Source organism: Callorhinus ursinus, unplaced genomic scaffold (genome assembly GCF_003265705.2).
Source record: "Callorhinus ursinus isolate GAN/ISIS: 27379988/994484 unplaced genomic scaffold, GSC_fseal_2.0 scaffold6, whole genome shotgun sequence".
Classification (NCBI taxonomy): Eukaryota; Metazoa; Chordata; class Mammalia; order Carnivora; family Otariidae; genus Callorhinus; species Callorhinus ursinus.
This window is the reverse complement of record NW_027397068.1, coordinates 40,350,123-40,364,108: the sequence shown is the minus strand read 5'-3', so window position 1 is coordinate 40,364,108 and position 13,986 is coordinate 40,350,123. Positions and strand designations below refer to the sequence as shown.

Below are 13,986 nucleotides of genomic sequence, written 5' to 3'. Positions count from 1 at the left end.
TCTATTTTTCTAGACATGGCTAATATCTTCCCCTTACTTTTCAATATCTATTTCTCCTCACATTTTTCTTTATACATTATTTTCAGCATTTCTTCTCCTCTTGCTTTTTTTTCTCTTATTTTTTTCTTCTACTAATTACCCAAACTTTCTTTCCCTTAGGAAAGAGATCAACAAATATTTGCCTTTAAAGTTGGCCTGTCAACTACCATCTGGTTACTATTTTGTTCCTTTTTAGAAAATCAACTGTAGACCTTTCATAAAAATGGAAATTCTGCTCACTTACGCTAAAAATCAACTGTAGACCTTTCGTAAATTTGGAAATTCTGCTCACTTACTCTAAAAATCAACTATAGACCTTTCATAAATTTGGAAATTCTACTCACTTACTCTAAAAATCACCTGTAGACCTTTCATAAATTTGGAAATTCTACTCATTTACACTAAAAATAAACTGTAAACCTTTCATAAATATGGGAATTCTGCTCACTTACACTACCAGAGCGTGGTTGAGTACCAGTTTATTAAAATGCAGAAGTCCCCATTTTAGAGACAACAGTGGTTCAGACTCTGATTTCCACATCATCCTGCTTTCTCTGAAGGCTGAGGGCATTTGAAGTGCTATTTCTTAAGCAACACCAAAAACAAACAAAGGGTGAAGAACCTTTGATCTGAGGAGAGATTGCTTTTGTTAGCAGACTGCTGGCTAGGGTGAGTTAGATTTGTAAGAATTAGATTGTTTAGGGAGGGGAATACGTGAATGCTGAGCCGTCATTTGTATGGACTGAGATTTCTTACAGCTTCCCGGATCTGGCTCTGATGTAGAGATCTTTTTGACAGATTCAGCTAGTTTTGGTTAATTGCCACCCATTTCTCATTTGACTAAGAATAGAGCATAAATATTTTCATTTAGATAACTTAAAATAAAGGTGTTTGATAACTTTCATTTTACTGCTTCACTACTCAAAACAACAAACAAAAAACACTTCTTAAAGTGAGTTGCTATTGCCTACAGTGTAGGGTCCAGATGCCTTGGCCTGCCTTTCCCAAGTCTCTAGAATCTGTTCTGAATCTCATTTCCGATCTTATTTCCCATATCTTCCACCACTCTCTGCACCTCAATACCAACCACACCAGCCCATTTCTCTCCAAATATACTATGTCATTTCTGTCTCCTCTCAGCCTTTGGTCATAACTGAAATGCTCTTCCTATTCCACCAATCACATTGTCCATCATTTGCAGCTGGGCCCATATTCAGGGAGGCAGGAGATACCCTGAATAGAGCACCCAGAAAGGCAGCCAGTGAGGTTTTCCCTCTTCTCTTTTCTGATGGTTGTTGCCCAAGACCTCAAATTCCAGAACCATCTAAGAATAAGGACCAGATGAGGTGAGGAGTCATAGATTATTTCAAGGGGTGAAAGTCTTAAGAAAGAGAGAAGAATGTCCTTATGGTCACCAGCCACTCAGATGAGGTGGGCTCCTTCCCAAGTGTAACATGGTGTCTCAGGACATAAGGAAGTCAGACATGTATTAGTGGAGAGCTACCAATTTCTATATCTTGAAGAAGCAGGGAGGGGAAGTGAGGATAGCTTTAGAAAGGCACTCAATGTAATTAAATTGAATAAATGAAAGTTTTATATAGTATTACTTGTTAGGGAAACTCTGATCATTTCAATTAATACTGAGAATTTATGTTATCACTCATTTGTTGAATATGTGGATACATAATGTCCGGTCTGCCTCCTCTTAGCTGGAAAAGTGAAATAAGTAGCCAGAAAAAAAAATTTTTTTTTTAAAGATTTTATTTATTCATTCATGAGAGACAGAGGGATAGAGAGAGAGAGAGAGAGAGAAGCAGAGGGAGAAGCAGGCTCCCAAGGAGTAGGGAGCCTGATGCGGGACTCGATCCCAGGACCCTGGGATCATGACCTGAGCCGAAGGCAGACGCTTAACCATCTGAGCCACCCAGGCACCCCCAGAAAAAAATTTTAAACAAACAAAATATGAATTTGTTTGCAAGCTAAAAGTATATATTCTACTATTACTGATAGCCAGTTTCATTTCTCAAAGTATCTCTTAAAATGAGCTTGAAAATCAGAAACTATCAGATAAGATTTAGAGGACTCCTAAACAACTTCATTCTACATAGAAGAAAACTGAAATTCCAAGAAATAAAGAATGCTTGTATTTGAAAAGAACCTGCCAATGAAAAAGAACCATTCTCTTTTGGATTTTCTGTCCGTACTGGTGACAGAATCATCCAGCCCACTGGTGCTCACTTTGGGCTAGTAGGTCAAGTAACTACTAAGCTATCTCCTTGGGTCTACAGCCTCTGATGGAACACCCTCCCTGCAACAAAACCTCACAGAATCTCCTGAGCAACAACCTACATCCATTGCTGCAAGCTGTTCTCATCTGCAGAGTGGGGCCATTCGTTTTGTCAATTACCAGTGGGGGGGACAAACATTTGGGGAAGGGACCCAAGGCCATCTTGGCTATGCGGGGCAAGGGGAAGAGTGCTAGGAAGATGGCATGTATGGAGGGCTGGCTGGAGGTGGGAGGAAGGTAGGCTTCTAGGAAGCTGCCCAGAACCTTGGTGTGAAACAGCACTCCCTCAGCACATACTGCTCAGCAGAGGAAATCAGTGTTTCTTGTTCTCCCTATTGAGAGTCATCGTTTTCTGGAAAACCCCAGCAGTAACAAGAAGCTTGAAAAGAAGAAACTCATCCCCATGGCTAGACCAAAACTACCAAAGAGAGGCAATGGGACTCGGGGACAGCCTGGAGGCGGTAACACCATGGATGTAAGAGAACCCCAGGGGAAAGAAGCTCAGGGCTCAATTCTGCAGCTGCTGAGTTGTCTTGAAATGGACTTTGTTTTAAAATCTTGCCTTTAAGCACAACTTTGACTTCAATCATTATCTTAAACATTTTACTGGCCCATGCCTCAGTTTCTTCAGTTGTAAAATGGGGACAATAATGCCTACATTAGGATTATGAGAATTTAGAGAGTATATGTGGGCAAAGCACTTAGAAAAGTACCTGGCATATAGTAAACACTGGGTTTACTCTCCTTCGAGAAGATGGTATAAGTTAGTGGTTACAAGCACAGATTCTGCTTCCGATCTGCTTTGGTTTGAAACTTGGCTTTGCCATTTACTAGTGTGATCTTGGGCAAGGACTTCTCTGGCCTGTTTTTTCATATGTTGTGCTGTTAAGGGAACTAAATGAACACACATAAAGCCTTAATACATTAAGTGTTAACTGTTAATGCATATTAAGCATTATCTCTCCCTTCCCCTCCTCACTCACCCACATGTGGCCTGTCACTGAATCTGGAATGTGTGTCCAGTGACAACACTCCAGAGGTATCAAGAAGCTGTGCTCAGGACCTCTTACCGCCCGCAGGGACCTTGTCAAGACTACTTGGCCAGCATCCCCTTTGTGCACTCAACTTTCCCACACAACGTGCAAGGGAAGTTATGGGAAAAGATTTCCCTGTTTCCCTTCCTGCCCTTGGGAGACCAGGAATAATCACTTAGTTAACCCATATTCTATTTTCATGAGACCCATCTTTCTCCTAAGTGGAGGAGAAACTCTGAAGTGATAGAAGATATTTTTAATTAAATCAAGAATAAAGCCACATAGTCATATGTCATTTACTTGGGCTTAAGCTGCCGGGGGCTTTTCAAAGTCTCAAAGTCACAACTGAAAATAGTACTTCTAAGTTTAAAAAACATCAAAGGCCAGTTCTGAATTTAAGATTGTAGAGAATTCAGAACTGTTTTTAACTTGATTTTAATGAATAAGACATTTGTGCATAACCATCTTAAATTTCAAAAAAGAAAGAAATCCAGTTGACCCTGTTGTACAAAGAACTCTTTGTTGAATGGAAGAAAAAGTTGCAGCCGTATTTCTAAGAAGTGTATTTTTAAGATGTATTAGAGCACCCTCTTTTGGTACCTAAGAACATAGGGTGTCCTAAAAATTCAATAGCCAGAGATTCGTGCATTTCCTAAGCCCATAATTTCCTTTCTAAACTATCTCAGAAAAATTGTGTCTGAAATACTGTAATTGTTTGTTGTTGTTGTTGTTTTATTTTTGCAATAATCCTGAACAACACAAAGAGCAGAACTGGTAAAAACCAAACAAATCAAAACAAAACAAATTGGAAACCTTAGGAAAAGGGATTAAATTTGACCCATGTGAAATCAGTAAGAAATGTGGTGCCAGCGCCACCTAGTGTCGATTTTGAGTAATCCTTGCATATAAAAAAAAATTTACCCCAAAGACTACAATTTAGGTTACAATTAGGTCACAATTCTGCAACCAAATTCACATTTATTGACTGACATTCCCCTTATTTTTTTTCTCTTGTTCTCCAGAATCTTTATAATATCAAATAACGGAAATATTTTAGAAGTAAATTTTTTCCACTAAGAGAAATCCAATTTAGGTGAAAATTTTTTTATAAAACTGGAATACTTGGATGTCTAATATGTCTAAAGCACCATGAAATCCTTCAAAGAGCTATCAAAGTACATTCCATACATTCTAAGGTGGGGCAAGACTTTTTCTCTAATCTCTTGCTCTGAGAATGGTTCCCTGAGGCCTCCAGAGTGATCCCCACCTGGTGCTTCAGGTTCTTCTCGGCCATCTGCGCGGCCAAATATTATTCAGCCCCCGAAATAGATCTGCATGGAAGAAAGGCGATCATTCATTTGCCAGTGTGGCCCTACCTTTAAGATATTTATGGTTAGTTCATGACAGATTATTTTTGGGATTCCCACAGATTATCAACGTGACTTTTCCAGTCAGAGGCAGCCCCAAGACAAATGCAAAATGAGGCAAGTTTGGGTCTCTTCTTTTCAGTGGAGCCTGTATGCCTTTGCCTCATTTTCAGGGTACTACCTCCCACCCAAAAAAGCCACAAACTCCTCACCAATTTCCGTCCCTCAGAGTCTGGCAAGTTAATATGAATTAAACCACAACTGCACTTGCCATATAGAATCTTTTCTGCAGTAAGGTAAAATATAAATGAATGAATGAATAAATGCCAAACAAATAAATAAAATTCCTGGTGCTGAGACATAAATGCCTCATGATGGCTAATGGGCTATGCTGCCTATATACAACCTTTCAATTTTTTTTAGGAATCCTGAGTGGAATTCAGAAAAACTTAATAAGACTGGCAGATGAGATGGTTTGAAGAAAGGGCCTTTTTGTGCCAGAGAGGCAGTGCATATTCTGGCTCTGAGAGCCTCATCCCAGGTCACTGTTGTTACTTTCTTACATGTGTGCATTCCCAAAGGCACTTCCTGAATCCATTTTTTTATCTGTAAAATGAGTAACATTAGCAACTATTTTGTATGATCATTAATCTGAAGCTTCAGGGAGATCTACTATGGTACTTAGTAAGCACCACTCAAAGAATGGCTATATAATAATAGTAATTATTATTATATAATATATATACATATTATTTTCGTTATTCCTATTGGTATATGCTCAATAAGAAATCTGTCCTAGAATTCTAATAGGGAGCAACAACACTTTTCCAGCCTTTTGTTTGAGTCAATGCTTCCATTTTTAAATAGCTGCAGATTTTCAGTGTTCAATAAGAACTGTCATCAATAACTCTGGAAAAAATAGAATCCACTCTGATTAATCAGTTTTAGCTAAAGAGGTGCTGGTTTTAGCTAAAGAGTTGCTGCTCATGGAAAGAAAAGAAAGCAAAGAAATAGGAGGAAAATATACTTTGGCAAATAACATAGAAAAGAACAGACATTCACTTTAAAGTCTCTGCCACTCTTTATGCTCAGGAAATTATTAATAATAATTGCTAATAATAAGAACAGCTTTTCTATGTATCAGGCACTTTCCTTAGCACTTTACTAGTATTCACCATTTGACTCGCACAATTTACCATTTTACACATGGGTGAGGAAATTGCAGCACAGAGACTAAAATAACAAAGTCATGACAGCAAATGGCAGAACTGTAATTTGAATTTGAGGTGTCAGATAAGGCAATAGGCTAGTGTGCTTTGGTAACTCTCTCCCCGCTCCCCATCTCTCTCTCTCTACCACCATCATCTGCCCAAACTGGCCAAAGCCAACTGAGCTAGCAAAACTGAAGCTAATGCACCATTTCCTTTTTTTTTTTTTTTTGCAAATAGGACATCTTGCTCTGTAGTCACTCAGATTCTAAGACAGTTCCAACCTCTCCAGCCCAAATCACAAAAAGATCTCTTGGCGCATGGCATAGAATTTTTTGTTGTTGTTCTGCTTTCTCCTCCTTTATAGCTTTATCATTCCCTCTTGTCCTGGTTTATCTGACAGTACTAATTAAGACTTTACAGCTATTGACTAAAGCAAGTGGCTTATAAATAGACAATGGCAAAAATGGGCTTGGAGACTTTCTTTAATGAGCCCCAACTAGATAGTTTTGTTGACACTGTCTTTGACAAAACAGCAAAGGTTCTCCCAAAATAACCTGATTTTTTCAAGAAGTTAGTAGACAAATTCAATTTTGCCTTTAAACTACGATTGAACTCTCATTCTCCTTTGTCTGGAGTCCATCTTAGCAAAAAAATAAAAATAAAAATAATAAATAATAAATCCTTTCATTAGTAAATATGCAACAAGGCTGATACCTTCTGCAACACAAAATACTTATAAATATGTATATAATGGGGAACACCTGGTTGGCTCAGTCGGTTAAGCATCTGCCTTCGGCTCAGGTCATGATCCCAGGGTCCTGGGATCGAGTCTCACATCGGACTCCCTGCTCAGCAGGGAGCCTGCTTCTCCCTTTCCCTCTGCCTGCTTCTCCCCCTGCTTGTGCTCTCTCTCTCTCTCTGGCAAATAAATAAATAAATAAAATCTTTTAAATATGTATATAATGGGACATGTATGTGTGCATTGTGATGAATAAGTGATTTAGGATATACATTTGGAATGTGTGTCATTATCAGCAACAGTGAGGAAAGACATGGCTTCATTTCTCATCTTCTAATTCTAGATGAGAAGTAAATACCATATATAATACTATGACCCAAGAGTTGTTCATTTTTTTCTTCTACATTTTCACGGAATGAGTTACTCATTTAAATACTCAAAACTCTGTTTTGTTGCAGTAACTGTCATAAAACATTAGTGAGGTGACTCATTGTTAAAGGATAATACTCATCACCTATCAGCAGCTCATTAGCATATCTGAATTGGCACTAATGTGGTAATTACTATGAATCGTCAATTTCCATTATAGTGTCTTCTCCCAGCACCAAGAACAGGGGATGTTTGTGAAATCACACAGGAAGGCAGAATATAGCCAAATTAATGAGTTCAGTTGCCCACTACCTCCACTACCAGAGAATAATGGCAAAGCATCTGGAATAAAAATGATGATGATGTTAGCCAATATTTATTGAATAAGTATCCTTTGCCAGCCATTCGTCAACTGTTTTACATACACTATCTCATTTACTACTTCCACTCACCCTCCAAGGTATGTACTATTCTTAATACCATTCTACAGAGGACAAAGCTGAGACTTGGAAACGATGTAAATTGCCCCAAATCATGCAGCAAGTGAGTAGCAGAGATAGAATTCAAACTCAAGTCATATGGATCCAAAATCCACATGCTTATAAAACTCAACACTCAAAACAAATAATCCAACGTAAAAATGGGCAGAAGACATAAATAGAAATTTTTCCAAAGAAGACATACAGATGGCCAATATACATGAAGAGATGCTCAACATCACTGATCATCAGGGAAATCAAAACTACAATGAGATAGCACCTCACATCGGTCAGAATGGCTAAAATCAACAATGTTGGTGAAGATGTGGAGAAATGGGAACCCTCTTGCACTGTTGGTGGGAATGCAAGAACGTAGAAAACAATATGGAGTTTCCTCAAAAAGTTAAAAATAGAACTACCCTATGATCAGCAATTGCACCACTAGGTATTTACTCGAAGAATACAAAAATACTAATTCAAAGGGATACATGCGCCCCAATGTTTATAGCAGTATTATCTAAATTATCTAAATAGCCACATTATGGAAACAGCCCAAGTGTCCATTGACTGATGAATGGATAAAGAAGACATGGTATATATATCTATATATACAGATATATATAGATATATACACACACACATACACACACTATTTAACATATAATGGAATATGACTCAGCCATAAAAAAGAATGAAATCTTGCCATTTGCAATGACATGGATGGAGCTAGAAAGTATTATGCTAAGCAAAATAAGTCAAAGAAAGACAAATACCATATTATTTCACTCATGTGTGGAATTTAAGATACAAAACAAATGAGCAAAGGGAAAAAAAGAGAGAGGGAAGCAAACCAAGAAACAGACTCTTGACTAAAGAGAACAAACTGATGGTTACCAGAGGGGAGGTGGGTGGGGGATGGGTCAAATAGGTGGTGGGGATAAAGGAGGACTCTTGTGATGAGCACGGGGTATACAGATGCGTTAAATCACTATATTGTACACCAGAAACGAATACTATACTGTATGTTAACTAGAATTTAAATAAAAACTTAAGAAAAAGAATGAGGCAAAAAATAATTATTTCAGAAAGTGAGCCTTTATAAATGTAAGAAAGCAGGGGAGCTATGAGGACTCAATTTGATGTTGGCCACCATGTTTTTATAATGAATCTAATGTGTGTAATTCCTTCACCCAGATCAAAAAAAGAAATTATTGTATAAATACTAAACATTTGGACAATAGGAATGATCTGACAATTTGTAGACAATAAAGCACTAATGCTTAATAAAAAAAAAATCCATGTGCTTAACAGTTTAATTCTACTTCAGGGTTTCTTAAGCTCAGCACTACTGACCCCCATAGCCAGATAATTCTTTGCCGTCAGGGTCTCCTGGTAGGACTGCAGGATGCTTGGCAGCTTGGCAGCATCCCTAGTCTCTGCCCACTAGATGGCAGTAGCGCTTTCTCTCCCCGGCCCCCACCCTAGCTGCGTCAAAAACGTCTCCAGATACTGCCAAATGTCCTCTCTGAGGCCAAATTGTCACTCCCGCAAGTTAAAAACTACTGTTCTACTCTAACGCTCTTTATACTGTTTACATAATAGCATGTCATTCCATAACTCTCTGAAATATAGTTTTAATGGCTATAATACATTTTATTGAAAATTAATTTAGTGCTACACCTAAGATATTAATTTAGATTCTTCTATAAAAAAAATTGTATTTGAGAAAACAATCGGGTTCTTTGAAGTCTACCCCTCTGGTATATGTAACATATTAAGTTAGACTTTGTCGATGAAATAATACGTAGGAAGTGATTTATACTGTAAAGTTTAACTTCCTCCTTTAAAATGTGTCGCCCTTTTTCAGTTGGTATAGCTAATACGATAAAAATAAGACTTGTATCAGTAACAACTTTCTTGAACAATGAAGAGTTTATTTGATTACTGTATACAGACATGACCTAAGTCAACAATCAAATAAAAGAGCATGCATATATATCTGAAAATGAAAATAAATTCATTAATCCATTGTTTAAAAATTCAGAATTTTATTATTTTCCTAAAATGTCTAATAAATCAAAATTTACTAAAACTTTGGTTTTGTTTTTGTTCCTTTTAAAATATATGCTTAAATATATATTAAAAGCAAGCATTTTGCTATTTCTACCTACAACATTCACTAAATATTTATGTGTTATGTTAGCTACTTTAAGAAAGATATAAAAACTGAGGTCTGCATTCCTGAGGAAATCATTTTAGAAACAAGTCACAAGACACAAAAGTCCTAAGAATAAGAAAAGACAGTATAAAGCAACTAGTAAATTGTTTTGTATAATTCATATCAAAGAAAAACATATGCACACACATACGCCAAAGTTAAGGAAGACAGCGAAATTCATTTAATAAGCATGTTCCACATAAAAAATTTGTCACAAATTTTGTGTTCTGAGAGTCCAGATGAAAAATCACAGTATACATAGACTAGAAGCGAAATGAATCAAACAAAAACATCCTGGAGATATACAGGTTGTCAAACTTTTGCAATTTTTCCAAATCCTTTTAGGGTTTGGGGAAAAGTGGTGTATTTTTGGTTAAAAATAAATATTCTCTATGTGTTTTTGATTATTATTCCTTCCTGTCAAAAAAAAATGTCCTACAAATTCCATAAAGTTTTAAATGAACAGTGTTTGCTTTATATTTACCAAGAAACGGGTTATCTGTTACCATAAAAATGGAATTAAAAATACATCTGGCCAAGTAAATCTAAATGAAAGCAGTGGATTTTGTTGGGTTTATAGATAATGATATGTATTTAAGTGACCATACATTCTTAACCTTTTCCTTGAGTGCAATTTGGAAGTAATATGCCTTTTAATAACCTACATTGGACATCAATGGTTGCATTCCAAGTGAGTAGCGTCACAACAAAATTGTCTAATACACACATGTTGCTTAGGGCTGCAATGTTACCATAGTTACTACCAGATCAAACATTTCAGGAAAGCAGAGCCATTAAGTCTTTCAATGTACAGAAATTCAGTACTTTCGATAGTTTTTGAGCCTTCATTTTTCTTCTTTCTTTGGCTTTTCCAATTGCCTTTGTGTTGTTTCTTCATTTTTCTTTTTTACATCTAAAAAAAATAAATATTTTTATTCACTTATAGAATATAGTGAAATATACTTCATATTATACTGGAATGAAACAGCTGAGATTTCCTTTATGCACCCTAATCATTTTCTCCTTGATTCCAACACGCTTTGCCCTCAATCTAGATATAGACACTACACAAAGGAAAGAAATATGAGTCGGTTTGGCAATCTACATTCTGCTAGTTACCTTTCTCTCCTGTTCTCCAGAAGTATTACATGTCAGGCAGTCTCCTGAAGTATTATTACAATCTCCATTTATAGACTAGTCCATCAAAGCATAAACAGGTTAAGTGACTTGCTCCAAGTCACAGAGCTAGTAAATGACAGAGACACAATTTGGACCTCACCAAGTGGTTCCATAGCCCCACCCCCTTAATGATTTCCCCATAGGCATCACACTCTCTCTGAGTTCCTCACACTTTCTACCTCCCTTGCTCTTAGGAGATGATCTTTCTACTTCACAGGAAAAAAAAAAAATCAAAGCCATCAGGGCGCCTGGGTGGCTCAGATGGTTAAGCGTCTGCCTTCGGCTCAGGTCACGATCCCAGGGTCCTGGGATCAAGTCCTGCATCGGGCTCCCTGCTCCTTGGGAGCCTGCTTCTCCCTCTGCTTCTCTCTCTCTCTCTCTCTCTCTCTCCCTCTCTCTCTTTCCCTCTGTCTCTCATGAATAAATAAATAAAATCTTTAAAAAATAAAAAAATAAACCACTAAATCTGTGGTGATCTGTTAAAAAAAAAAATCAAAGCCATCAGATAAAAGCTCCCTCAACTTTCTGCCACCAAACCTCTGAAACCCCATCGTCTGTATTCATTCCTACTACCTTCCCTCCTATTACAATGGAAAATGTGCTCCTCAGGACCAGCTGCACAATTTATTGGAGCCCAGTGCAAAGTGAAAATGCAGCACCCCTTATTCAAAAAATATGGAAAACTTCAAGACAGCAACAGTAGAGCCTGACACCAAGTGCAAATCTCTTCTGAGCCCAAGGGCACTGTTCAACCACACTCACCCAGACCTTTGGAGCCGGTCTGGTGCTGCTCAGACTTTCCAGGTCCATTCCTTCATGATCGGGGATCCTATCCATTTCTACCTCATCAGGAAGCTGACAAGAGTCAGCTCTTGTCAGGATAATCATCCTCCACCTCCCTTTCACCTGACTTTCCCTTTCTCCTGACTCCTCATTTCCTCAAGTCACAACCACCTTCACACTAACAAAGGCCTTCTTTCAACCACAAATCTTCCACATACTGTCTTGTCTTTTATCCTTTAAAGTGTATCATCTTTTGCTGTCTCCATTTTAAATGAAAACTATTAAGTCTCTACTGCTTCTCCAAAAGTGCTTACTGAAATCATCACTGGCATCTCTGAAGTTAAATCTGACGGACTCTATTCAGTTCTTCAACTTTCATTCAGGAAATATGTATTATGTACCAAGCAGTGGGGAAAAAAAAAATCCAGCTCTCAGGAGACTTTTGATGAGGAATATGGGGAAGAAGCAGAACAAGTAAAATGTGTGGTATGTGAGGAGTCCTAAGTGCTATGGAGGAAATGAAAGAATAGGTGTTGTCAAGAAGTCTTGGGGCCTGGAGGTTGTGGTTTTAGATAGGATTTGCTGGGGAGAAGGGGCATGCGAATGAAGCCCTGAGAAGGGGCGGGGTGAGCTATGCCGGTAGCAGGGAGAGAGCATCCCAAGCAGAGGGAACAGCAAGGTCAAAGGCATCAATGTGCAGGAAGGAACTGTAAGATAGGCAAGCAGAGAGCTCAAGTAGGCAGATGGATATACGAGTGTGAAGTCAGAGCAGCGTCTGGCTCGAGATAACAAATCTGTGAGTGATCAGGAAGATGACATTATCCCAGTGAAATTGAATGATCACTCAAGAGGAGGGAATGTTGATAGAGAAGAAGTCAAAAGACAGTTCTGGTACCATCTACTTCATTAAGAGCTAGGGGACATTAAGAAACAACAGCAGGGGAAGGAACAGCGAGTGAAGCAGGAAGAAAAACCAGGAGAGTGCAGTGTCCAGAAGCCCAGGGAAGAACTGGAAGAAGTGTTGAGGGGAAGAGGCCACGATCCACCAAGACACAACTGCCAAGAGATCATGTAGGGTGGAGACTAAGAACGGACCACTGATTTCATCAGAGACAATGTCATTTGTGATCTTGAAACAGAGGGGTGGTGTGGTGAGGATCAGAGAAAGAGAGACAAAGGATTTGTAGGCATGTCCATTCTAAGAGCTTTTTACTAGCTGCTCCTTCTGCAAAGACCGTGCTTACCTCTGATCTTCGTGTGCCTCCTGCTTTCTTCAGCTGCCACTCAAAACACACCATCGTCATTCAGGTCTCAGGAAGGGTTGCCCTAATTTCTCGGTCTAGAGTCACGCTGTAACTCTACCACAACATCCTATTTGATTCTCTGATAGAACATATCACTGTTGACATATATTTACTTGTTTATGATTTAACTCTCCCATTGGAGATAGAAGATCCATGACAGCAAGACTCTGTCTCTCTGATTCACCACTACGCTACTGGTTTTTAGAACGGTGCTTAGCACCTAGTGGGCACTAAACTGAACGATGGATCAAATAGCGACAGGGGGGGTTAAAGAAAGGCCCTTTGTGACATTTACAGCTGCCACCCTCTGTCACCTCTTGCTGATATGTTACCAGGCATCACTGTCCTCCCTATGATGGTTATTAATTTGTAAGAGATAGATTAAGACAGAGTCTGAACCAGGCAAATCTCAGGCAGGTTAATTTCATGCAGGACGCAAGGCATTTGAGATCCTAGAGTTCTTCCCACCTAAAAATACTTATCAAAAACAACGACAACAAAAACCAAAGAGGACAGATCTGAGGGAAACTACCTAACAACCACTTAATAATCCACCTAATAATCCCTTTGCCCTTCCCTCTCAGGGAATGTGATCTTGCTTGGAACAATCCTTTCTTTTCTTTTGCTAGTCATTTCCTTGGCCCACCCTCCTTCTCATAAAAACTTTTCATTTTGTACAACTCCTCAGGGCTCCCCTCTAACTTGCTAGATAGGATGTTGCCTGATTCATGAATCCCTTAATAAAGTCAATTAGATCTTCAAATTTACTTAGTTGGATTTTTGTTATTTAACAACATAAAAATAGTAACAATATTCTTTCAAATAACGGTCTCTCTAGTGACCAAAATCAAACGGTGAAGACTACTAATTCTCCTACAGTGTATTTTTTTCTCTTTCTCTCGTTTAGGTAATGTCAACAAGCATTAAGGTTTTGTGTGTGTGTGTGTGTGTGTGTGTGTGTGTGTGTGTGTGTGTGT

General features: G+C 38.3%; 1 protein-coding gene across 10 annotated transcripts in view; it reads right to left on the bottom strand.

The window, feature by feature from the left end:
- Positions 1-9,438: 9,438 nt before the first annotated feature.
- The window catches only part of PKIB (cAMP-dependent protein kinase inhibitor beta), a 142,017-nt gene continuing 137,469 nt past the window's right edge, over positions 9,439-13,986 (bottom strand). For all 10 annotated transcript variants that reach the window (XM_073893858.1, XM_025865104.2, XM_073893856.1 and 7 more), the window contains one exon: positions 9,439-10,656. In XM_073893858.1, coding sequence (XP_073749959.1) covers positions 10,589-10,656 — 68 coding nt within the window. In that variant the 3' untranslated portion in view covers positions 9,439-10,588. The remainder of the gene's footprint in view (positions 10,657-13,986) is intronic.